The 27,766-nt window shown below is 34.7% G+C and overlaps 1 protein-coding gene across 4 annotated transcripts in view; it reads left to right on the top strand.

Moving 5' to 3' along the window:
• The window catches only part of LOC131065957 (probable leucine-rich repeat receptor-like serine/threonine-protein kinase At3g14840), a 264,349-nt gene that overhangs the window by 65,085 nt on the left and 171,498 nt on the right, over positions 1 to 27,766 (top strand). For all 4 annotated transcript variants that reach the window (XM_059216890.1, XM_058000570.2, XM_058000567.2 and 1 more), the window contains 5 exons: positions 5,104 to 5,175; positions 5,292 to 5,363; positions 5,473 to 5,544; positions 5,758 to 5,829; positions 5,953 to 6,024. In XM_059216890.1, the coding sequence (XP_059072873.1) occupies positions 5,104 to 5,175; positions 5,292 to 5,363; positions 5,473 to 5,544; positions 5,758 to 5,829; positions 5,953 to 6,024 (360 nt within the window). The remainder of the gene's footprint in view (positions 1 to 5,103; positions 5,176 to 5,291; positions 5,364 to 5,472; positions 5,545 to 5,757; positions 5,830 to 5,952; positions 6,025 to 27,766) is intronic.

Here is a 27,766-nt window from a genome sequence, read left to right as displayed (position 1 = left end):
GTATTTCTATTTTAAATAAAAAATCTACAAATTGAGCATGGTGTCCAGAAGATGGATTTGAGTGCAGGCTACCTTAGTATGAGAAGAAGATTTGTTTGCCAAAGTTGACACAAATGATTTTGGATTTAGAGTACCCAAAAAAATTTATTTTCTTGTTTTTGGAAAGCTCAATTTGGTTTGTCAAGGATGTGGTCTCTGATAGTTTGCTTTGGTCCTCTGAGGAAGAGCCCTCCAAATAGGTGTGTTTATCAATTTGTGAGAATGAAAGAAATACCTTCTCTTTTTCCTCTTGGTTGGCGATTACCTCAAGTGAACTCCCGATGAGGACCGTTGGGAGCCATTGAGAAGGGTGGAGCTCTTCAAATTCGGTCACGGTTAAAATGGGTCCAAAATTGTATAGTACAGATCAATAACTTTCGTGTTATTGATTTTTATGAAAATCAATGGTTTTGATTTTTTGAAATTTTTAAAAAAATCAATAACCCTAGTTTTAACATGTGATTTTGAAGTCAGTTTAACCGCATCCCTCATTATTTTGTCTCTTGATGTCCACAATAAGTCAAATAATTTTTGAATCAAATTTGGATAGTGTATGATAATCCTATGTGTTTTTAGAATTAGTTCAATAATTTTCTCTAAAATTAATTAGGTCTATACAACTACTAAATTATCTCTATGTATAAATTAAAAATCCTAATAATAGAGAAACCAAGACTGTCAATAATTGATTTTATAAATTCCTAAGAAAAATCATGGGGGCTTCACTCGATGGGAAATATTATATCACGTGCATTCATATTTGGGGGTTTAATATCCCAAAAATGAGGGTACAATATATTACCTATCAGTGAAAATAGGGGGGTTTTTAATTCTGGCTATGAAAAAATACAATATCTTGCAAAAATAGGGGGGTTTTTAATTCAGGTTGTGTATTGGGAGGGGGTGAGAGAAAAAGGGTTTAGGGCAATATTTTAAAAAAATAGGGGGTTTCTTTAGTATGTTGTGAATGCACGTGCTATAACCTAGGTTCACTAAGTGAATCCCCCATGAGAAAAATAGACAATGAGAAAAGTAATTGGTCTTTTAATAATATAGAGAGCACATTGAAAATATTTTAATCTAATCCAAATATAATAGAAATAAAAAAGTAAAAGAGAAAGAAGAGAGAGAAGGATTAATTACGAAAAAAAACATGTGCTCAAGGAATTTAAGAAGATAAATTCCCCATGAATGATGATGAGAATTTATTGTTATCTTAATATAGTCTCACTTAAGAAGTATCTATGAAATGCCCCATCCGAAGGACCAAGGCAAAACCTAACTATTTTTTTTAAACACTATCATCAAATACCACCTTATAGAAGATAAGAAGGTAACAAGTAACACATGCATTGCAATATGCACAACAATATCACATCAAACCGAATGATACAACTAGATAAAGATAGGAGAGAGTTCCTCACCAAGCATGGTGGTACTAGCAAAAGATTAATCAAAGTAGGGTAAGCTCAACCATAAGGGAAAATCAATGAATAAGGCTACCTTCAAACATTTGAGATCATCCTAAGAAAGGTTTCTTGAAAAGGAGATGGAAATTATCAAAGGCCTCCTTTTCTAGGTATCTACTTATTGGGAGTTCAATTGGCGATTCTTCCCAAAGGGTGCACTTGTTCAAGAAATCACTACCATCCTACTCAATGATCTAACAAGAGGCTATTAAACCATGCCATGAATTTGGATGGGAGATATTAGACATGTTCCAATAATCTCCCCCTCAATGTTACTCAAACGGATTTGATACTACAACTCTGCTTTGATACACCTTAGTGGGAGTTGCGTTGGCCATATTTCCCAAAAGGAGCACCTATTCAAGAAACTTCTGTCATCCTAGATAAGGATCTAACATGAGGATGTTAAACCATGTCATGAATCCCAAGGGTAGATGTTGGACATGTTCAAACATTTATAAGTCTTAGAAAACTACATTTCTAGAGGTCTCCAAGGTTGAATTTGGGGTCTAGACTTTCATCAATCCCTTAGTCTTATGACATGGTCAATATGATAATTTTGTGGTGTTTATATTTAGAAGTCTTGTTTCTGTAAACAATGGCTATAATGGATTTTCCATTGTATTTTTATGGTGCACTTCTCTATCCATGTTGATGGTGCATCCTATGGTTTTTGGAGAGCTCAAATGAGATTCTCTAGGGAGATCCTCTTTTAATTTTCATCATAATGGTAAATGCTCCATGACAATTGATTTGTCAGAGGCACATTTTTTGACACTAGAGTGGTGTGCGAGTGGCAAGAAATATTGATCCTATTACTTACCAATAATTTTTAGATGATATGAAAAATCAAACATAATGGAAGCTAAGGTAATTAAAGAATCTTTAGATCAGTAGATTTTTTATTGTATGAAAATACAAGATACATATATTTTCAATACCAAGAATACCTAACAAAAGAAGATTACAATTTATTAGGATTCTTAATAGACTCTATCCCATTAAAATATCTTTTAATCTCAATCTTTAAAGGTTATGTTAGATTGAGTTTATGGTAAAATGTCATAGATAACTGTAGTACCAAGGCCACAACTTGGAAAGGGTGATGGCTTACTCTTACTAGGAGAATGATGATTAGTAATGTGCTCATGGTGATTCTAATATATATAACATCTTGATTGTAGATCATAAGGAAAACATCATATATTCTAGATGGAATCATGAAGAATCTTCTCTATGAAGGATCCAATTAAGTGAGATGTGTCCCTTTGGTGCATTAGGACATTATAAGAACAAACTTGTTGGAGGGTGGCATTAGGATCAAGACATTTGAATTTAAAGTCCTAATACCACCCTCCAACAAGTTCATTCTTAGTTGGTTGCACAATAAGCTAAGATGCTTGAGGTTTTTTCTTTTATAGTTAGCCCCAATTGCACAATAATCATTTTTGGGCTAGCATTTAAGTCACATGCCCCCCATACTTGTTTGATAACTATTGAAGGAGCAAAATAGGTGGATCTTATATGACTCTCAAAGTTTAAATTATTGGGTTCTTCTATGACTCTCAAAGTTTAATTGATTGAGTTATTCAAAGAATAAATTCTAAATGCTAACTAATGAAATGCAAAGTGAAGTGTTCATGGAAGACAAATTTCATGTATTGGGATGATGTGATAATAAGATGTTGGAAGTCTCAAATTTTCTTCTCATTTTAATCTCTTATTTGGCTCTCATGCTAAGAGGCTTATGGTTAGATGGCTCAGCCTATTGAGTGGAAGGTTCAAATTAAAATTTGATGGTGCCTCCAAGGGAAATTTAGGGACATTAAGGGCTTGTTACATCATCAAGGATGAATCTGGTTGATTGATATGCACTCTCTCTAAAAATATAACGATGGTCACCAACAATAGGCAAAAATGGAAGCATTGGTGGCTTGACTATGACAAGAAATGCATTAAGACAATTAATATGTAGGATGATTCTATGTTTTGTATTAATGTAATAAAAATATGGAATATAACGAGGTGAAATCTTCAACCATAGATACAATCTATTTAGTACCTTCATGTCTTAATACATCCCATGATTGAAGATTTTAGCTCGATATATTTAGAATCTATTTAGCATCTATTTACTGACACATTTTTACAGAATCAAATAGTATATTGGAGCAGGATCCAATAGTGGGGATGCCAGTGGAACACAATCTATTAGTGGAGCACAAAAAGTGTCATGTCAATATTTTTCCTCAAAAGGATTCCACTAAATTTGAAAAAGCAGCCACTTATGCGATGCCACATCAGCACACCAATAAACATGACTTAGTGCACAACTATGGGTCTTACTTCTTTTTGGGACCATTTTGGACACCTTGACAAAAAAGGCATGTAAACTTGAAACCAAAATTTTTAAGTAGGTGGCTTGACATGTAAGCAACTGTACAAAAGTCAAAGTGATTCGAAATATATGAAGAAAATTTTAGAAGGCGTAAAGTTAGAGTTTTCAACTATAAGACCCTCTGAGCCCCACGCCTGGTAAGTCTTCACGACCTACCAGCCGGTGGAGCTGGCCCCCTGAATACAAATCCTAATGCACTATATCCACCCCCTAACCCCCCCCCCCAATTAAGCTTGGCTCTATTTGGTAGACCTTGTTTAACAATCTCAATCTTTCATGGTCAGTTATTCATTATTCTGAGTTGGTGCTCTCACTATTTGTCTGCCGGGAGAAAAAGTCTGTCCCTACAACCAAGAAGACCAAAATGCTCAGATCAGAAGGCTCTTCTTGGCAAAAGATTATAACGTTGCAAAATCCATTTCCCAGGGATGAAAACGCTCTTGAAAAAGCTTATATGAATGATGGAAGGATATGTTGTATATTCCTATCGAATGTAATTTTGATCTTGGGCTGATATGTGAGCGTTCAGTTGGAGGTGTTGATTTTTTTAATAAAAAGGTCATCTTACAAAATGAAATGGTTGATTTCTCCAGTTTCCTTTGTCATCATCCAAACTTGTTCACTCATGAGTAGATAAGCAAGAAATTTGAGCTTGTCGAAGGCTTGGGTTTCTTGATCTACCTCAAAAAATAGAGATAACTAAAACTAGTTAGATCATTGTCTATGAAATGTAATTATTTGCTTTGAGTTCAATAGAATGGTAGCTATCTTCACCGTAGTGCTTATCTAACAACATATATTTAATTCAGATTGTTCATGTGATTTTTTTAGTTTTAATTCTAATTTATAGTCAAGATCCTACATTAAAGAAAATTTGTTACTTTGATTTGATATATAATTTGAGTATGATTATGTGTGATTTTCATGGAATGAGATAAATTAGAGTGTATTAGTATAGATTATTTTGATTTCATGAGTTAGGGAAATGAGATAAAAAAATATTACAAGAGTTTTGAAAAGAAAAAATAATTGACGTCAACTATCTTATCAAGTAGATAAATATCTATGTTCTTTACGATCGTATTATGAAATATTTATAATATTTGCATTTTGTATACATACATTGTTGTAATTTTACAAGTGCTCCTGGAAATTGTTAATCTATAAATAATTGTTTCATATTATATTCATTTATAGGGATGTTCGAAATAATCTATTCCATGGGAAGATACCTAAAATATATTCTCGTTTCTCTCGGCTGAAAGAATTGTAAGTCTTGTATAATTCTTAATTTCGCGTTTTAGCATTCAAAGTTGCAAAAAATAACATGAAATGAATATGCAATTGTTAGAATAGTAACTTTTGCTTTTATTGCTTTTTTGCAGTTATGCAAGTAGCAACAACTTTAGTGGTAAAATACCAGATTTCATTGGAAATTGGAAAACCATTAAAAAATTGTAAGAAAATTTATCTTATGTTTTTCTCAAGAATATTTTTTCTTTTCCCAATCTTTTATTTAGGGGAGGAAGAATTAAAAACTAAGACAAAAGCCATGACTAATTATAGGAGACTGGAAGCTTCTTCCCTAGAAGGTCCAATTCCTCCAACCTTTTCAAGTTTGAGTCAATTGAGTGAATTGTAAGTGCATGGTTTTCTTCAATTTCACATTTTATTTCTTCATTCAATTTCATATTTGTGATAGTGAAAAATACTAATTCATTTAATAATGTTCTTGTGAAGTTGAACTTTTCATTTGACCGAGTCAATTTTGTAGGCATAAACACCATTTGAATAAATAAAATTGGTATATTTGGTATTATTGGTTTTATGTCGTTACTTATATCTAAGTAGGATGATATCTGATCTAACTGGAGCTGGATCAAATTTGTCATTTATGGAAAATCTGAAAACACTAAAAACAATGTAAGTAAATTAATTTTGATTTTATATTTCATTCAGAGCATATATAAAAGGTTTAGAATAAAATTAATAAGTTAATGCAATTGTAGGATCATCTTTTTGTATTATTTTTGTTTATGTTTGCAGAGTGCTAAGAAATGCCTTAATTTATGGAAAAATTCCATACTCTATTGGAGAATTCAACAATCTAAAAATATTGTGAGTTGATACATTGCAATATTCTATAATAATAATTTTATGACTTTATAGTTGGAATATCTAGTTTGGCATTTAGGAAATGGGAAATATAAGAATTTTAAAATAAAATAAATATAATTATATATCCTTTTTATTTATTCTTGATTTATTTATAGAATAAATTTAATAAGTTATTCAATTTATTAGAAAACAAGGGAAGAATATAATGTACTATAAGTAAAGGTAGATAAACATAACTTATGAAAGAAAGAAATCTTAATTTTATTATAGTTTATGTGTTTACTTGATATCATAGCATATTCATTAGGATTTTATTTCATTGTTTGACTTCCACAAAAGAGGCTTATCCAAATATGATAGTGTCATGAACAAATTGTTGGTGAGATCAGGGAGGCAAAGAGGAAGAAACTTTAACACCTTTAAGTAGATTAAGATTAAGGTACTTTTGAATATTTCTTCCCAAAATTTCAACAACAATGATGAAAAGGTTGGGTGAAAGAGGATCCCCCTATCGTAACCCTCTTCCACAAGAGAAGTAACCTCGAGGTGAGTCATTAATGAACACAAAACAAGAAGGGGTCATCATATATTTTGTCAACATCTTCAAAAATCTGCCAGTAAACCAATATTTCTTGAGGAGCTCAATGACAAATTGCTAGGAGATTCTATCATAAGTTTTACATATATCCAATTTAAAAATCATAACAAATTTCTTATTGGACTTCGTAGAATGAATCAGTTCATGAGTGGTGAGAGCTGCATCCAAAATATGTCTCCCTTTAATAAAGCCTTTTTGGCTAGGTGAAATCATCTTATCCAAAACCATTTTTATCCTATTGACCAACAACTTGGAGATAATCTTATATAAAGTATTGCAAAGGCTGATTGGTTTGAAGTCTTTCATAGAAACAACATTCTTAGATTTGGGAATCAAAACAATGAAAGTTGCATTAACTTGTTTAAGAAATTTACCTATTTTGAAAAAATCTTGGATAGCATTTAAGCGATATCAACAATTATGTCCCAAAAATCTTGGAAAAAAGTTGACTTTGTGAACCCATCTAGGCTTGGAGATTTGAAAGATCCAAAGGAGAACATGAAATCATTAATTTCTAGAAAGTCACAGGTCAATCCATGTTTTTCTAATCTTGTTCATCGATGACTTGGGGTATAACTTCTAGTATTTCCTTGAAATCCTCATTAAGGTTATTTTTGTTGCCTTGAAAATCAGCAAAGAAAAGAAACAATAATATCACCTATCTCTCTCTTCTCCATAGCCACAATACCATCTTCTTTTTGAAGACTTTGAATTTTATTCTTGCTAATATACTTCATAGTGGATTGATGAAAGAATTTCATATTTTTTTCACCTTTAGTAATGTTATTTGTGAGGATCTGTTTATTACTGAGAGGGGGGGGGGGGGGGGGGTGAATCAATAATAACAATAAACTTTAAAACTTTAACAATCACCAAAAACTTATTTTCAAAATAACTCATAAACAGTACCGGTAATAACTAAAATCATACCGCTGATCAGATCTATCAAACTGTTCTTCTAAATGTTCATCAACATGCATGTAATAGAAAGATATCAACTCAACACATAAGAAATCAATCAACACATGAAAACCAAGATTTTCATGCGGAAACCCAAATAGAAAAAACCACGATGGGTACCCACAAGATTTTTGCACTCTTTCGAAATGCGCCTTATTAGGAGTCTAGCCCGGTTAGGAGCTTACAAATATGCCTGGTTAGGAGCAGAACCTGTTAGGAGTCCCTCGGATAAGGGATTTACCTCAACCCTATTACGAGCCTTAATTTGTTAGGAGTAACCTTGTGAAAGGATTTAGAACCCAAGCTAATGAGTCACCCAGTGAAGGGATTTATACAATCAGGCCTATTAGGACCTACCCGGTTAAGGGATTTTGAGTCTGTTGCAACTATTAGGGAACAACAAATGTATGATATGAAATTAACACTTTGCTTGCTTGTACAGATTTTTTTGTGCTCCAATCTTCTTCTCTCTTGCACACACACACAGGTTCGACCACACACCCTTCTTTTGATCACCGACATAGTAAATCATCACAGACTTACCATAAATAGACTTTACAACTTAGTCATTTACAAAACCCTAACCCCATACTAATATTTACATTATATATCATCACGGATCTTTACAAATCATTACAGATTATCATATGGACCATTGCAACAAATTACAAATTAATTACAACTATTGAATGATCATCGCACATCGATCTGATACACTTTCAAACCCTTAGCTCATTCTACTAATCACTTCATTCATTCCCAATAAATTCACTTCTTGGTCATGCCAAAACAACATTTAAACACTTCACACGGATTGAGCCATGTCATCACCATCTTAAAAATATAATGTAATACACCGTCGAACTCAAAATCATTACCGGTTATAAGATTTGAATACCGATTCTTAAACCCTACTAAAACCCTACAAAAAATACATCAGTCAATCTCAAACATGACTTTCGATAGCCAAAACATGATGCGGTTCCGATCATGACCTTATTACAATGTTAGAAACACATATTCCAAACCGCAACACCAAATTCCTCATCAATCTCTAGATCCAATTACTTAAGCATAACACAATTTCACATTTATTGGTTAAAGTCCTATTTGCCAGTTAACTATCAAATCCATTCCATAGCTTTCTGATAAATAATAGATGACTTAGATAACACGATAGAACAATGTAACCATAGTTGTCATCAATGATAACACAAACTGATCATCAAGTCATCAAACAACATCTCAACTGTATCATCACCAACAGTCCTTATACTAGTTCATCAATATCATCAATAGTTATGCCAATATACCAACATTCTCCCCCTTTGGCATTGATTTCAACACTGAAAATCCTCATCATGCTGAAGTGAACTAATATATTATATACTTTTTCTTCTGCTCAACATCTCCTTTGTATTTCTTCTGTCGTTTATCTAGTTCTTCTTCTCCTCAACTAGTTCTTCTCCCCCTTTGACAACAATGCCAAAGGTGCAAATACCTCTGATGTCTTCATCTCTATTGTTGCCATCTATGTTTATCTCATCGTAGCTGCCCCCCCTGAGGAGTAGCACACTTCACATCAATCCAAAACTGAAAGATATTCAATGAATTCACTGGATTGATGCATCACCAACATCTTAGTTGATCTTGTGCAGGGGTACAACCCCTAATCTACCTCTAAGATTTTCAAAGTTGTCTTAGGAAAAGTTTTAGTGAATATATCTATGAAATGCTCTTTGCTAGACACAAACTTCATTCTTACTTTCTTCTCCTGTAATCTTTCCCTTAGAAAGTGACACTTCAACTCAATGTGCTTTGTTCTTGCATGTAATACATGATTTTTTGAAATATTAATAGCACTAGTGTTATCACAATGAATAGTCACCAGTTCAGACATGTCTTCCTTAAAACCTTCCAAAATATGTCTCATCCATATAGCCTGAGTACAATTCATTGATGTTGCCACAAATTCTGCTTCAGCTATTGATTGTGAAATATAAGATTGTTTCTTTCTTATCCAAGACACCAATATTTATCCTAAAAATAAATCTCCACTGGTTGTTCTTTTCTAGTCATCAACATTTCCAGCCCAGTCTACATCTGTGAAAACTTTTAAAGAAAAATTATCATTGTAAGGATACCACAAACCATAATCAATTGTTCCTTTGAAATACTTGAATATCCTTTTTACCGCTACCATGTGTGTCTCCTTAGGATATTTCTAAAATCTCACAACCAATCCAACAACATGTGTAATGTCCGGTCTACTGTGAACAACATAATGCAACTTTCCAATCATAGACCTATATTCTTTCTCATCCACAGATGGTAAATCATCTTGTTTTGACAATTTACAACCTGTCACCATCAGAGTACCAATCAGTTTGATAGTTCTGATACTTAATATAGGTACAGATCCAATAGCCAACAAGATGAGAGAGGGGGGGGGTGAATCATACAAACTTAATCATCCATAAAAACATCAAATTCAACCTCGGTAACATATATATGAGTCATATAACCAAAAACTGTCAAACATGCAAACTCAAAAGCATATGAACAATATAAACCTCATAACACCAGATTTAACATGGAAACCCAAATAGGGAAAAACCACTGTGGGATTTTGGACCCACTAAGAAATATACTCTTCTAGAGTATGCTCGGTTAAAAGCAAATCCTGTTAAAGATTACAAACACATTGCTAGATGTGACCCGGTTAAGGGATTTCCCTCAGATCTATTAGGATCTTCACTTTGTTAGAAGTGACCTTGTCAAAGGATTTCAAACACTCAATCAGAATGTCACCTTGCTAGAGGATTTACATATAAGATTGTTAAGTCCACTCGGTTAAGAGATTTTCTATCACTTTCACAAAATAACAGTAATAAAAATCTATCTGCAACTTCACATCTAAAATGCTAAAGCAAATTCCTATTTGTTCAATACAATCTAGACATAGAACTAATCTTGTCTATCTGCTGGGCATCTATACTCTATTATTCTAACAGGTCTTCAAGCTTATGTGCTCGGTAATCACTATGTAGCATCCCTGTGCATACACTTGCCTGCATCTATTGTTTATCAACAGTTTCCTATTTATAAACAATCTTCTAACCGCTTAATCTTCTTGATCACATTTCCTATGATCAATCATAGCCATTAGATCTTCAATCTTGTCCAGGTTCAATGTATCTTTTGATCTGAAAATGTTTTACCCCACCTTGGAACTTGCATTTTCACCTTGGAACTTGTGTTAGGGTATTGCAGTTCAATCTGAGTTGTAGATCTTCATGCTGACTTTTCATTGCCTCAGATTTGTTAACAAACTTCTTCCATGGCTTACTAATCATTTAATTCACTCCAGCTCATCAACTTCTTTCATTAAATATCACATGTAAACATTTAATGCATTCTGTTATAGCTTGGTTGTAACTTGGTGAATACTAAACTTCACTCGGTAGACATTTTGCCTTCATTAACCAATAGCGATAACCTTAGGGTTTACCGACTAGGTTCTTTGCTTGATAACATAGTATAGTATTAACCTTTACATTTTACAACATATGTATGATGTTAAAACAATCTAAAACATCATGATCTCATCATTGTTTGACTCGGTAGTAGTTGCCCATTGAATACCTTATCCCCTTATTCATCATATTCTTTCCTGTGTCTTTTACCGACTTCTTTATAATCTTCATATCATACTTCTCAAGATATGGCAACATCATACTGAATTAGAAAATCAATTTCTTGACATCAATGACAAAATAATAATATCAAGATAGTAAAACATCTTTAATCAGTTATGTCCATAATAATCAACAACCTTCTCAATATCCTTATTGAAATGTCAACAATCTTTCATTGTCTGTTATAATGTAATATTGCCAACAATCTCCCCCTTTGGCATTGATGGTAAAACCAATTGATTTGACCTTTAAAAGATTCGGATTGCTGTGATTCTGAAATGCTTGAAATGCTCTCCCCCATACATTAGACTTTGCTTCTGTTTTCAGTCTTTATTTCAATCTGTAGTCTTCTCTCAATCTTCTCCCCCTTTGGTAGGTCTTCTCCCCCATTGGTTGGTCTTCTCCCCCTTTGACAACAATGCCAAAAGGGATAGAACTAAAACATAATTTCTTTCTGTAAGAAGTTATTTCCTATTGTTGTGTATCAACTAAGTCTCGGTCAGAGCATTTGTCTTCAATTCCTATTTCCTGTTACATTCTCTGTATTATTAATTCCAGTACACTTTTAGAAAACATTCTAAAGTGTATAACTCCAACATCAACTCCCCAAAAGATATTCAATAGAGTCATCGGATTGATGCTTTCACCAAACTCGGTTAGTGAGTAGAAGATAGGGGTAGGACCCCTAACTTACTTTTGAGATATTCAAAAGTGTCCTTTGGTAGTGGCTTGGTGAAGATATTTGCTATTTTCTCCTTTGTGCTAACATATTCCAACACCACTTTCTTTTCTTGAGCTTCTTCTCTAAGATAATGATATTTGATAGATATGTGCTTTGTCTTAGAGTGCATAACAGGATTCTTTGAAATATTAATGGCACTAGTATTGTCACAGAATATAGTTACTAGCTCAGTAACTTTCTCATTTATACCTTCCAACAGTTGTTTGATCCATGCAATGTTGGTACAATTTAGTGCTGCAGCAACGTATTCAGCTTCTGTTGTTGACTGTGAAACACATCCTTGTTTCTTGCTTAGCCAACTCACTAGTCTTTCTCCTAAAAAGAAAGCTCCTCCACTTGTGTTTTTCCTATCATCAATGTTGCCTGCCCAATTAGCATCAGTATAAACTTTTAAATCAAAATCATTGCCTTTCTGATATACTAAGCCATAATCTTCAGTGCCTTTTAAGTATCTAAAAATTCTTTTGATTGCTGTCATGTGTGTTTCCTTAGGATCTGTAGAAAATCTTGCAACAATACCTACTACATGTGCTATGTCTGGTCTGCTATGAACAACATATTGCAAGTTTCCAATCATAGATCAGTAAAGTGTCTCATCAATAGATGCAAATTCATCATTCTTTGATAGTTTACAGTTGGTAGTCATAGGAGTACTTACTAGTTTTGAATCCTCCATTCCAAATTTCTTCAAGATTTCCTTTATGTACTTGGATTGAGTAATGAAAATCTCATTTTTCATTTGTAGTATCTGTAAACCTATAAAATACTTTATCTCACCAATTAATGACATCTCAAATTCTTTGCTCATTTCATTTCCAAAGTTCTTGCATAAAGAGTCATTTCCACAAAATATAATATCATCAACTAATATGGCTGAGATCGGTATTCCATTTTCATCATTCTTCATGTACATATTGTTGTTCTCACTTGTCCTTATAAAACCAATCTTAATCAAATAAGAGTGCAATCTTTCATACCATGCTCTTGGTGCTTGTTTCAAACCATTTAAAGCTTTGTTCAACTTACATACTTGATCTTTATTATTGTCTTCAACAAATCCTTCAGGTTGTTCAATGAAAATTTCTTCTTCTAATATTCCATTCAGAAATGCAGATTTGACATCCATTTGATATACCTTGAAGTTCTTGAAAGCAGCATATGCCAACAATGTTCTTACTCCTTCAAGTCTAGCAACAGGTGCAAAAGTCTCACCATAATCAATTCCTTCTTCTTGGGCATAACCTTTGCAAACTAGTCTTGCTTTATTTCGAATGACCTCCCCTTTTTCATTTAGCTTGTTTCTGAAGATCCACTTTGTACTGATTACATTTTTGTCCTTCAGTCTTGGGACTAGTGTCCATGTGTCATTCTTCTTGATTTGGTCAATCTCTTTAGTCATAGCATTTATCCAATCTTCACTGTTAAATGCCTCTTTCACTATTCTCGGTTCAAATTTAGATATCAAACATGTATTCTGTCTTAGTTTATTCCTTGTCATCACTGGATCATCCTTATCTCCTATAGTCTAACTTGGTGCATGATGTCTTCTAACATACTTGGCTAATACAGGCTCGGTAGGCTCTATATGATCTTCTTCATCACTCAATAACTGGATATTTTCTTCATTTTCTTCAACAGTTTTCTCGGTAGGACTTCTCAGTTGCACATAGATAAATCCATCATAGTCTTCTGGTTCTTTGGAGTTTCCTTCATCATTTCTTTTTGCAAATTCATCAATTTTCACATTTGCACTTTCTACTATTTTGTTAGATGATTTGATCAGACATTTAAATGCTTTGCTTCTAGAAGAATATCCTCGAAATGTTCCTTCTTCACTTTTCTAATCAAACTTGCCATTTCTATCATCTTTATGAACATAGCATTTACTTCCAAAGATTTTAAAATAACTTACATTAGGTTTCTTGCCATACCAGATTTCATAAGGTGTCTTCAAAGTACCTTTCTTCAATTGAACTCGGTTCAAGGTGTAAACAGCTGTGCTTATTGCTTCTCTCCAAAATGTTTGTGGAACTTTCTTTTCAATCATTAGTGTTCTAGCACAATCCATAATAGATCTGTTTCTTCTTTTAGCTATTCCATTTTGTTGTGGAGTTCTTAGTGCAGAGACTTGTCTTTTAATACCATGATCATTGCAAAATAAGTTGAACTCATCAGAAGTGAACTCTCCTCCTCTATCTGATCTAAGACATTTCAGTTGTCTTCTTGTTTTATTTTCAACTCTAGCCTTGTACCATTTAAACATTTGAAAACCTTTTGATTTTTCTTTTAAAAACATTACTGACATCATCCTTGAATAGTCATCCACAAATAATATGAAATACTTATCACCATAATAACTTTGAACTTTCATAGGACCACAAAGATCAGTGTGCACAAGATCTAAAATTCCCTTAGAAGTGTAGGACTTACTTGTAAAGCTTGATCTTGTCATCTTACCCATCTAGCATCCTCGGCACATAGCATTCTCAGGTTTTTCAAGACTCGGTAGACCTCTTACTCGACAATTCTTACTTATTTTGATCAGATTATCAAAATTAACATGACAAACCTTTTATGCCATAACTAGGTATCATCAATCTTTGCATACAAACACTTATTGTGAGTTGAGTCAAGGTGAAATGTATTACCTTTTGTTTGTGTCCCAGTAGCAGCTAACTTTCCATTCTTGTCATGAACTTTGACAATTCCTTTTTGAAATTCTATTGAGTAACCTGTGTTGTTTAGCTGTACTACACTCAACAAATTGTATTTCAAACCTTCAACCCAATAAACATCATTGCATCTTGCATTATCAAGAAGTGTTATAGATCCTTTACCTCTTATCGGACATGGTGCATCATTACCAAATCTAACATAACCTCCATCATAATCTTCTAACATAACAAACTTGTGTTTATCTTCTGTCATATGATGTGAGCATCCACTATCTATAATCCAAGAATCATTAGTGTTTATGTGAGATATTAGGGCTTTTTCTTCATACCTTTCTTCATCTGATCCATCCTTGATAGCCGCATAAACAACTTCCTCTGTACCAGTCTCATCTGATTTATCATCGTTAGATTCCTCATCAGCTATTAAGCATGTCTTTCTATCTCTTCTTTTGAAGTCTTGGTGTCCTCTGTAATGGTTATCTTTCTATCTGTCATCTCGGTAATCTCTCTTTTTAGTAAAATCTTTGTCAGGACAGTTAGAAGACATATGTCCAATCTTATCACAATTGAAACATTTCAAAGGTAGTTTTCCTTTATACTTACCTTTGCCTCTCGATAACCTTTTGGCCAATAGTGCTTCAAACTCTTCTTGCTTTCTGATTTCTTCATACAGTTTGTGTACTTCTTCCATGTTCTTCCGAAATCTTTCACTTGCTCCATTGTGATCTCCTTCAGAGTACTTATACTTTCTTTCATTGTAATCATTAGATTCATTCAGATGAAAAGAACTAAATGCAGATTCAACTTTATTTACCGAAGATCCACTGTTATCAAAATTACTTAACTCAAATGCATGTAGCTTACCAATAGTAGCATCCAAGGAAACTAGCATATTGGATACAGACCTCAATTCATTGATTGCAGAGACTCGGATTGCATAGGCAGGTAGAAGGGTTCTTAACAACTTACTAGTCACATCATTTTCTTCAATAGTTCCTCCTGCTCCTTTGATTTGATTTACAATCTCCTTTAGTCTTGTACTGTACTGGGTTATGTTCTCACCTTCATTCATCCTCATAGATTCAAGTTGTCCTCTTAGACTATCTACTTTTTCTCTTTGAACATGTTCATCTCCTCCATATACTGATATGAGCTTAGTCCACATTGCCTTTGCATCAGTACATCCTTCTAGATCATTAAACTCTGAGTCGGTCAATGCAGATGTTATTTCAATCATTGCTTGAATATGTTCTTGCTTCGCCTTTATTTCTTCCATAGTCAATGGATAGGTGCTCGGTGCAACAAAATCATTCTCCAGATAGTAGATAGCATATTCTCCAACTCCTAATAGATGTAACTTCATCCTTTTCTGCCATGTAGAGAAACTTGACTTGTTTAGCTTCGGTGCATCCCTCTTATACATCTTTGGATCTTTAACTCAAGTGCCTTTAAACTTTCCTTTCAGAGTCCAAAGCTCTGATACCAATTGATAGTTATGATACTTAATATAAGTATAGATCCAATAGCCAACAAGATGAGAGGGGAGGGGTGAATCATACAAACTTAATCATCCATAAAAGCATCAGATTCAACCTCGGTAACATATATATGAGTCATATAACCAAAAACTGTCAAACATGCAAACTCAAAAGCATATGAACAATATAAACCTCATAACACCAGATGTGCATGCAATCTTTCAAACCATGCTCTCAGAGCTTGCTTCAATTCATATAGTGCCTTGTGTATTTTGCAAACCATATTTTCATCTTCACTAAATGCAAAACCATCTTTTTGTTCTATATATACTTCTTCTTCCAAGATACCATTCAGAAAAGTTGATTTAACATCCATTTGATATACCTTAAATCAACATTCTGACACCTTCAAGTCTTGCCACTGGTGCAGAGGTTTCACCATAGTCTTCACTTTCTTATTGTGCATACCCTTTGCAAACCAACCTTGTCTTGTTTCTAACAACTTCACCATCCTCATTAAGTTTATTTTTGAATACCCATTTTGTCCCAATAACATTTTTGTTTTTTGGTCTAGGAACAAGAGACCATGTATTGTTCTTCTCAATCTGGTCAAGTTCTTCATTCATTGCATTCAACCAATCTTTATCTTTCAAAGATTCTCTAATAGTCTTCAACTCAATAGTTGAAATCAAACATGAATTCTTTCTAATTTTTCTTCTTGTCTGCACACCAGCATTCTTGTCACCTATAATCTAGTCTTTTGAATGATTTAGCCTTACATATCTTTGGATTACCATTTTTGGTGCAATGCTTTCTTCTTCACGTTCATCATCTTGTTCATCGCTTACCGGTTGAGATCCTATTTCTGCATTGTTTTGCTCATATTCCTTTTGCACTTCCGGTTCAATATACACAAGTTTTTCTTTATCATTAGCTAGCTCAAATATGTTGGACTCATTAGATTTGTCAAAAAATTCATCAATTTTAACATTCACACTCAACTATTTTCTTTGTCCTTTTATTATAACATTTGAATGCTTTACTCTTGGTAGAATATCTAAGAAATATCCCTTCATCACTCTTTGCATCAAATTTTCTAGTAAAATCATCTCTTTTAATAAAAAAACTACTACCAAAAAATTTAAAGTAGCTGACATTAGGAGTCTTACCATGCCAAAGTTCATAAGGTGTTTTATCATTACCTTTCTTCACAAGAACCCAGTTCAAAGTATAAACAACAGTGCTAATTGCTTCTCTCCAACACATTTTTGGAACATCTCCTTGTATCAACATTGTTTTAGCAGCTTCCACTATTGTTCTGTTTCTCCTCTCTCCAATGTCATTCTTCTATGGAGTCCTAGGTGCTGGCATCTGTCTCTTTATTCCATGTTCTTCACAATACCTAGTAAACTCATCAGAAGTAAATTCTCCACCCCGGTTAGATCTTAAGCACTTCGGATTCTTGCTGGTTTCCTTTTCAACTAGGGCTTTAAAGATCTTGAATTTGTTGAATGCCTTTGATTTATCCTTCAAGAAATTTACCCACATCATCCTTGAAAAATCTTCAGTGAAAATAATAAAATACTTATCACCATAAAAACTTCTAGTCCTCATAGGACCACATAGATCAGTATGCACTAAATGAAGAATATGCTCTAAAGAAAAGATTTACTCTTAAAAGATGTCGAAGTCATCTTATCCATCTAACAATATTTACACAACACATTATCTGGTTTAACAAGTTGGGGCGTACCTCCCACCATACTTGATTTGCTGACCTTTATCAAATTATCAAAGTTGACATGACAAAACCTTTTGTGCCACAACCAACTATCTTCAATTTTAGCCACCAAAAAACTATTCACATTATCATTCAGATGAAAAAGATTACCTCTAGTCTGTTTACCAGTAGTAATCAAATCTCCATTGCATCTCATGATCCTACAAGCTCCTTTTTTAAACTCAAGGTGATATCCTTTATCATTTAGTTGTCCAACACTCGGCAAGTTATGTTTTAAACCTTCAACCAAATAAACATCATTCGCATTACTCTTACCATTTAGTGAAATAGATCCTTTACCTTTTACCATGCAGGGTGAGTTATACCAAATCTTACCACGTCGTCATCAAACTCTTCAAGGGATATGAACTTGTTCTTATCACCAATCATGCAATGTGAACAACCACTATCTATTATCCACTCATCACTAGAGTCAAAGTGAGATACCAAGGCCTTTTCATCAGTCAGATCTTCCTTCACATCAATAAAGATAATCTCATCCTTTTCATCATCTTCAGATTCCTCATCTGTCACACCTTCATCAACTGCAACATAGCATTGTTTCTTCCCTTGTCCTTTATATTTCCTAAAATTCTCCATTCTATCATTGTTAACACAATTTGCAGAAATATGTCCAATATTATTGCAAGAGAAACACTTAAGAGGTAGTTTACCTTTATATTTATCAGTGCATCTTGCAAGTCTCCTAGCTAGAAGAGCTTCAAACTCCATCAGATGGTCTTAATCATCATTATCTTCTCTACTACCGCCATGACTATATCTACAGTCATAACTATGACATACATCCTCCCCTTTTCTCATAGGTGTATCGGTTACAGATGCTTTAAAAGCTAATTTAGATGTCTAAGAAATACTGTTATCAAAACTATTTAATTCAAATGCAGCCAATTTACCAATAAGAGAATCAATAGTGACTTTATCACTACTTACTAACCTTAACTCTTGAATAGAAAAAACTCTTATGGAATAGGCAGGTAAAAGAGTTCTTAACATCTTACTTACAACAATGTCATCTTCAATCTTTCCTCCAATACTTTTAATACCACTGACAATCTCTTTGATTCTCTATCTATACTGAGCTATATTTTCACCTTCTACCATTCTCATATCATCAAATTTACCTCTAAGACTCTCTTCCTTATATTTTTGGACATGTTTGTCACCACCATAGATTAGTTCTAATTTCTCCCAAACTTCAAATGCAGTTTCTAATTCATGTACATCAATGTATTCAATATCAAACAGTGCACTTACAATGGCTTCTAGTGCTTGATTGTTTTCCTGTTGCTCCTTAAGATGATTCAGAGTTAAAGGACCAGTAGGAGGTACATATTTAGTAGTAACATGTTGCCAAAACTAAGAACCCATACCTTTGATATAAATCTTCATTCAGTCTTTCCATATTGTGTAGTTGTCCTTAGTAAACATCAAACCCTCCTTCATCATCTTTCTTCGGATCTTTTCCTCAAGCGATTAAGCTTCTGCATAGAGAGGACCAATTCTCTGGTACCAATTGTTATTTGTGAGGATTTGGTTAAATACTAAGAGGGGGGTGAATCAGTAATAACAATAAACTTTAAAACTTTAACAATCAGAAAAAAATTCTTTTCAAAACAACTCATAAATAGTACTGCTAATAAATGAAATCATATTGTTGATCAGATTTATCAAACTATTCTTCTAAGTGTTCATCAACAAGCATGTAATAGAAAGATATCAACTCAACACATGAACACCAAAATTTTCACGTGGAAACCCAAATGGGAAAAACCATGATGGGAGTTGGTACCCACAATATTTTTGCACTCTTTTGGAATGCACCCTGTTATGAGCCTAGCCCGGTTAGGAGCCTAAAAATATGCTCGGTTAGGAGCAGACCTTGTTAGGAGTCCCCTAGTTAAGGGATTTATCTTAGCCCTATTAGGAGCTTTACTCTGTTAGGAGTAACCTTGTGAAAGGATTTAGAACCCAAGCTAATGAGTCACCCAATGAAGGGATTTATACAATCAGGCTTGTCAGGACCTACCCGATTAAGGGATTTTGAGTCTGCTACAACTGTTAGGGAACAACAGATGTATGATCTGAAAATAACACTCTCTTCTTGCTTGTATAGATCCTTTTCTTCTCCAATATTCTTCTCTCTTCCAAACACACACACTAGTTCAGCCATACACTCTTCTTTTGATCACCAACATAGTAAATCATCACAGACTTACCATAAATAGACTTTACAACTTAGTCGGTTACAAAAACCTAACCTCATACTAAGATTTACATCATAGATCAACACAAATCTTTACAAATCATTATAGATCATCATATGGATAATTACAATAAATTATAAATCAATTATATCTATTGAATGATCACCGCACATCAATTCGATACACTTTCAAACCCTTAGCTCATTCTACTAAGCACTTTGCTCATTCCCAAGAAATTCGCTCCTTGATCACGCCAAAAAAATATTTAAACACTTCACATAGATTCGGCCACATCATCACCATCTTACAAACACAATGTAATACATCATGGAACTCAAAATTATTATCGGTTATAAGATTTGAATACCGGTTCTTAAACCCTAGCAAAACCCTATAGAAAATACATCACTCAATCTCAAACATGACTTTCGGTAGCCAAAACATGATGCAGTTCCTGTCATGACCTCATTACAATGTTACAAACACATATTCCAAACCACAACACCAAATTCCTCATCAATCTCTAGATCGAATTACTTAAGCATAGCATAGTTTCACATTTACCGGTTAAAGTCCTATTTGCCAATTAACTATCAAATTCATTCCATAGCTTTCCGGTCAATCCTAGACGACTTAGATAACATGATAGAACAATGTAACCTTAGTTTCCATCAATGACAACATAAACTCATCATCAAGTCATCAAACAACATCTAAACTATATCATCACCAATAGTCCTTATACCAGTTCATCAATATTATCAACAATTATGCCAATATAGAAACAAGTAAGCCATCCTTGACTTTTATTTACAAAAAACCTCCTCCTCTTTTGACAATTTGAAACATTGAGTTCTCAAATCCCTATCCTCTAAATAGATATTCATGGCATCACTACCATTTTCCAATTCCATAATATGCTAGATCATTTTTAGCCTGTCCTCAAGAACCTTTTTTTTATAAAATATGTTCTCAAATGAAATTTTGTTCAATCCTTTGACTTTCTCCTTAATGAATTTAAGTTTTTGAACCATTTGAAACATAGGAGTACCATTAAAAAGGGTTTTCCACCATTGTTCTACCAAATTTATAAAATCTTGATGAAAGATCCACATAATTTCATATCTAAAAGGGTAAGGGCATTTTCTAGAATTATAATCCCAAGAAGGATATCATTATGATCAGAGGCCATCCTTAGGAGATATTTTAGAGAAAGGTTAGCACAAATGTCCTAGCTATTGGAAATTAGGAGCTGATCCAACTTTCCTTGGATAAGATGATTACCTTGGCCTCTGTTAGACTATCTACACATATATCCTTCAAGGCCAACATCAACCAAACCTATGACAACAATAAGGTTCGACATATTACCCATTCTATCAATGAAATCCTTTATACCTCCATGTTTTTCAGAAGAGAACAATGTAGCTTTAAAGTCACCCCTAAGCATCCAAACATCATGAAGCTTGTTATTAATAATTAGATTAGCTAGTTTCAAATCTCGGCTCTCATTAATTTAACATTAGGGGCCTAGATACTTAACATAGTCTACTCTTGATTAGTGACAAGATCTTTCATATGAACAAACAAACTATTCTTAGAAACATGATTTGTGATCCTGTTGGATATCATTGGCATATGATGAACCGGTATGTTGATATGATGATAATGTATGTTGTCATTAATGTCAATAAGTTCAAGTGAACTAGTATGAAGAGGTATGAGGAGATTCAGTGAACTGATGTCAGGGTTTCACTAAGTGTGATTACCGGTTGGTAGTATCATCTCTATGATTATTAGCTTGTCGATCCAGCTTGTGTGATGAACTGATGATACTTTGTGATTGAGGTGCCACATTAGCTTTGAGAGCATAAAGGATTGAGGCATGAGAAGATCGACCGCATTTGAAGTCTACCTCGAGAATGATTATTCTTCTTAGTGGCATAAGAAGAAAACGTGATGGGTTATTGATTCCCATGAGTAGTGATGAATGAATGATGCAGATTGACTTGTGATCTATTTGAAATTATAAATGCTCTATACAATATGTTTGGATGGTCAGGATGAGACCGTTTGTGTTGTAAACCTAAGATGTTTAGGGTTTAGGGTTTATGCCACCGACCTTTCTGTTACCTATAAGGTCGATGATGTTTGTATTGAAAAGTTGTTGGCAAATGTTGTGTGTGTATCCAAGTGAAGAGATACTTGATACTTGCCAGACCAATAAAGAGGGAAACTGCAGAGTGTGATTGCAGAGTAGAGGATAAGAAAAGGATTTGCCTTGGCATGTAGTGTTGTTATGAGATCATAGTTTTACTTGTTGTCTTTTAACTATTGCAATAGTTGGAAAATCCCTTTATCGGGTATCTTTAATAGGCTTATTGTAAAACCTGTAACTAGGTGACTGAAGATCATTGAGTTCTTTAAATCCTCTAGCGAGGTAATCTTTAACAGGGTATATAGCCATCTCTTAACTAGGTGATCTCTAATAGGATCGGTTCCTAACAAAACCTTATTGTAACGTCTTTAACCGAACTAGGATCCTAACAGGGCGAGCTTCAAAAGAGTTCAAAACAAGCTTGTGGGTATTCATTCCCACCGTGGTTTTTTCCAATTGGGTTTCCACATGAAAAATCTATGTGTTATGTGTAATGCATTTTTCATGTGATGTTTATGAAGTATTTGGTTGAAAGATCATGCATGCAGAGTTAATAGGTTATGGTATTACTAGCATACCATATACATATGTTTATAGGTGAAATTTGATGTTGCACACTGATCATATTTGATGTATTCAGACTTATCAGTTAATGGTGTCTGGTGTCTTACTATGTTTTTCTGGTATTGTCATGGTTAAGTTCAGTAATGGTGATAACTAGTTGGTATTGCTTTAGCTAGATAAGTCATTGAGAGTTTTTATCTGTACTGGTTCACTTCCCTCCTCTCAGTACATGTTGGGGTATCTATTGTTCATCATTATTCATCAGATTCCAATAAACTTATTAGGGTTCCATAAGGTTACCAAACCTCTCAAAGGACCTTCTGCATCACAAATTGAAAATTCATCACTAGGCCAAATTGATTTAACTATATTTGTGAAGGAATTTATCTCCATTTTTGTTTCTTGAAGTAAAAAAATATCTAATTTTTGTTCCAAAAGCGTGCATTTCAAAATATAATGCTTGACAGGGCTATTCAACCCCCTAATTTTCTAAGAAAGAATCTTCATGAAGAGAAACACAACAAAATTTCTCTACTTAGAGAAGCAAGGGGGTTTTGACTGAGAGACCCAATTTTATTGCTTTTTCTTTCTAGATTTTGAGAGGCCATCCAAAGTTCTTTGCCTCTCATTGTCTATTTACTTTGTTGCATCCATGTTCTTTATTTCTATTTTCAAAGGATGAACCAACTTTCCTTCATCACCAACATCTGATTTATTTTTCTTTTTAGGTTTTCTAGCAACTTGAGTCCATTCCACCTCCAAATCATCTTCATCCAAGATAGATTTATGTTTAGCCTAAGGGGGAGTAGAATCCTCAGCTGGTGATATCATTACTTGAGGTCTACCTTGGAGAAGACCTTTGCATCCTTAATCTGATCAAACAAATCATCAATCCTAGGCAAGGGATATCGGTTCCTCACCATCACCTTATTAAGTTGCTTGTAATCAATGCATAGTCTAAGAGAGCCATCCTTCTTCACAAATAATACTAGTGCACCCCATGGTGAGATAGTGGGGTGAATGAATCCCTTCACTAATAAATCCTTAAGTTGCAACCTCAACTCACTCAACTCCTGAGTAGTCATCTGATAAGGAGCCTTCGATATGGGCTTTGTACCTCGAACCAAATCTATCCAAAAATCAATGTCGTGCTTCGACAACAAACCTGGAATCTCACTAGGAAAGACATCTCCAAACTCCCGAAGAATGGGATGTTGAAGAAGGAGATCATCACAATTACCTTCCTCATCCAACTCATTCACTCTAACTACAAATAACTAACATCCTCGCCACACACACCACTCCAGCTACATAGTGGAAATCATGCGAAGGGAAATAGGTCTTTGAACCCTTGCTATCTCCACACTCTCCACTCTATCATCCAAACACTGCACTCTCTTGCCATGCCAATAAATACTAGCTTGATGAGACTCAAGCCAGTCCATACCAAACACAACTCCATAAGAACCCAAGGAAAGAACATGAAGATCTACTAAAGTGGTACAAACTCCCAAATCCAACTCACAACCATGCACCATGGAATCAACTGCCACCTTGAACCTCATAGCAAGCTCAACTTGCCACCCATCATCTTCCTTTTCCATAGCAAGCCCTCATCGCTTTACTACTGAAGGAGAAATGAAAGAATCAAATAGCAGAGAGAAAGAGATACTACCTATCTCACCTGTAGTCTCAACAACTATAGCTTGGTGCTTGGCCTGGTGGTTATGAACCACCACAAATACACGATGGGATATTCTTGCATCACCTACTATAGGCTCAGAAGTTGCTGGTCTCTATCCCAAACTCTATGTGGATCTTTGTGGGAAATGAGATGAATAATGACCAAGTTTCCCACAAGTGAAGCAACTCCCTCTAGTGAATCCCCGAGTCTCTGGAGGTGCACTAGACTACTAAACACTTCCTCTACTCAACTGCTGAAAACTACGAGTTGGCTAAGAAGAAACTCATCATCTATCACACTACCTACTGTAGTCTCTATCCTTCTGAGATCTCAATGAACGTGCAAAATTTTGATTCCGAGGATACTTCTTCTAATAGTGTGGATCACTACAAAAAGAAGAGGGATGACTCCTGGCAATGCTTGATGACTGTGACTATGCACTCCTCACAACTATGAATGGAGTACTAAATGAATACACACCCAATGCATGTCTTGATGCTAAAGTTAAGTTCTCCTCTACCAACCCTACCTTCTCTACAGCTACCTATAATAACTTAGGCTTGTGCATTCGAACCTCACCGTTGATGCGGTCGTTGAGACCTCTAACAAACTACTGAATCAACATCGGCTCATCATCATCTATCTTGACATACTGCTTAATCTCAAAGAACCTTCACTCGTATTGCTCAACTCATAAACCCTGCTACCTCAAGTTGTGAAATTAATCAGCCTTTCTCTACCTCTAGTGATTTGATAGAAAACAAGCACAAAAATGCTCCAGAAACATCTCCCACGAAATAGTCACAATATCAATATGCAACTTACAGTCGTTTGTCTGTGACCATGTCGATGCAAAATCACAAAGATGCATGATTGCACATCTCGCCTTAGTGTTACTTCTATATGGGTACATATAAAAACACCTATTCAAATCTAGCAACCATGTCTCTGCCTCCATGCCACTGCTGAGACCATCGAAAGTGGGAGGACGAGCTCGCAAGAGATCTCTCATGTGGCTAGTTGCACTAGCATCTAGATCCAACTCCACTCTCCTTGGTGGTGAACATGAATTCTCTTTCTCTCAAAGATGAGAATGGTGAGACTCCTGATGATTCCCTTCCTGACTTGGTCCTAATTGGTCAAGAAGATTCTACAATGCAGTAACCAACTATGGAACCGTATCACCTCCAGTCTACTTCTTCTGCTCCTCCTCCTCATGGTGTGACTCCTCAAAAACCTCAGGACAAGGGTTACTATGATTACCCATGCAACCACCATGACCATGTCTACGTCCTCTACCTCTAGCAGGAATCTTGTCTAATCAAGACAAAAAAGGACCATAAGCTAATGCTAAATCAACCAATGCAAATCAAAAAATAAGCAGGAATAAACTGTTGGGCTACCCCATGCTGCATGCTAATATGCACAATGGGCTCCTATGAAACTAGAGTACCCAGTCTGTGAGCATGGGCTTTGATACCAGATGTAATGTTCGCAAAAATACCCTAGAGAATTACACCTAATCTATCTACAACGGAGACAATTTTTTTCTTAAAATGCACATCTTTTAAACAACATATGCAACTATAACATCCATCTAATGTATACCAAATACAACATCTACAAAATGCATTAATTATAAACACATCATAACCATAATTACTACATTGCATAAAACATCTTAGGACCATCTATGTGTTGAAATGTGGTGACTAATCAGCAAAGTATTGTAAAAAAAATTTTGCCGTTTTTTGTTGATGAAAACCGACATTGCAATAAAACCCTAAAAAGGCCGACTTTGTTTGTTGCCCTAAAAATGCATGTTATAAGCGGCTGGGATGCTTAAGGCATTGTAAGGTTGATGTACTATTTTTGCTGGATAATAAGAAAGATTGGATGGCTGTGTATGGTGGACGTAACCCATTCTGGGTGAACCACGTTAAATCTCTGTGTTATCTGTGTCTTGTTTTATTTCTTTATCTTTTGTATTTAAATCTACATATAATTGTTAGTTCATATTTGCTTCGGATCTGCTTGAAACCCTAACAATTGGTATCAGAGCAAGGTTTTCTATAAATTGGCAGGACTTTCAGATTTGAGTGGGAGCAATGGAGGATTCCAAATTCAAGGTCAAAAAGTTTAACGACTAGAATTATCAGTTATGGAAAATGCAGATGGAGGATTACCTGTATCAAAAGGATTTGTGGTGGCCATTGGAAGGAAAAGCAAAGAAACCGACCACAATATCAGATGAAGAGTGGGACATTTTAGATAGAAAGGCACTGGGATCCATTCAATTGTGCCTTGCATCGTCTGTAGTATTCAATATAACAGAAGCAAAAATGACTGTAGATTTGATGGCAACATTGGCTAAGTTGTATGAGAAACCCTCGGCTTCAAATAAGGTATTTCTTATGAAGCGTTTGTTTAATTTGAAAATGAGTGAGGGAGGATCTGTAGCGGAGCACTTAAATGAATTTAATACAATTACCAGTCAATTGTCTTCGATAAAAATTACCTTTGCAGAAGAGGTTAGGGCTCTCTTGATTTTATGTTCTTTGCCAGAAAGCTGGAATAGCTTGGTTATGGCTGTAAGTAACTTTGTCTCTGGTAAAAATACTTTGGTATTTGATGATATTGTTGGTGTTATCCTAAGTGAGGAAATGCAAAGGAAAAGCACCAGTGAGACTTCAACATCATCAGGTAGTGTTTTGAATGTGGAGAATAGAGGAAGATCAAAGGAAAGAGGAAAAGGCCTTGGGAATGAGAAGTCACGAGGGAAGTCAAAGAAAGGACGCTCTCAATCTAGAGGAAAGAAAGATTGCTGGTACTGTGGAAAGGCTGGTCATCTAAAGAAAGACTGTTGGTCTCAGAAAAACAAAGAAGGAGACAAAAATGAAAATGACAGTAAGGAAGCTAATATTGCAAGTAATACTTTACAAGATGCTTTAATCTTATGTTTGGATAATGTTAATGATTCCTGGGTAATAGATTCTGGGGCTTCATTTCATGCTACACCCCATAAAAAATATTTTCTAGATTATGTTCAAGGTGATTTTGGACAGGTATATTTGGGTGATGATGAGCCCTATCAAATTGTTGGAAAAGGAAAGATAAAGATCAAGTTGCAGAATGGTAATGACTGGTTTCTGCAGGAGGTAAGACATGTTCCTAATTTAA

Source organism: Cryptomeria japonica, chromosome 2, assembly GCF_030272615.1.
Source record: "Cryptomeria japonica chromosome 2, Sugi_1.0, whole genome shotgun sequence".
NCBI lineage: Eukaryota > Viridiplantae > Streptophyta > Pinopsida > Cupressales > Cupressaceae > Cryptomeria > Cryptomeria japonica.
The sequence above is the reverse complement of the archived record's forward strand: the minus strand, read 5'-3'. Positions and strand labels throughout refer to the sequence as shown.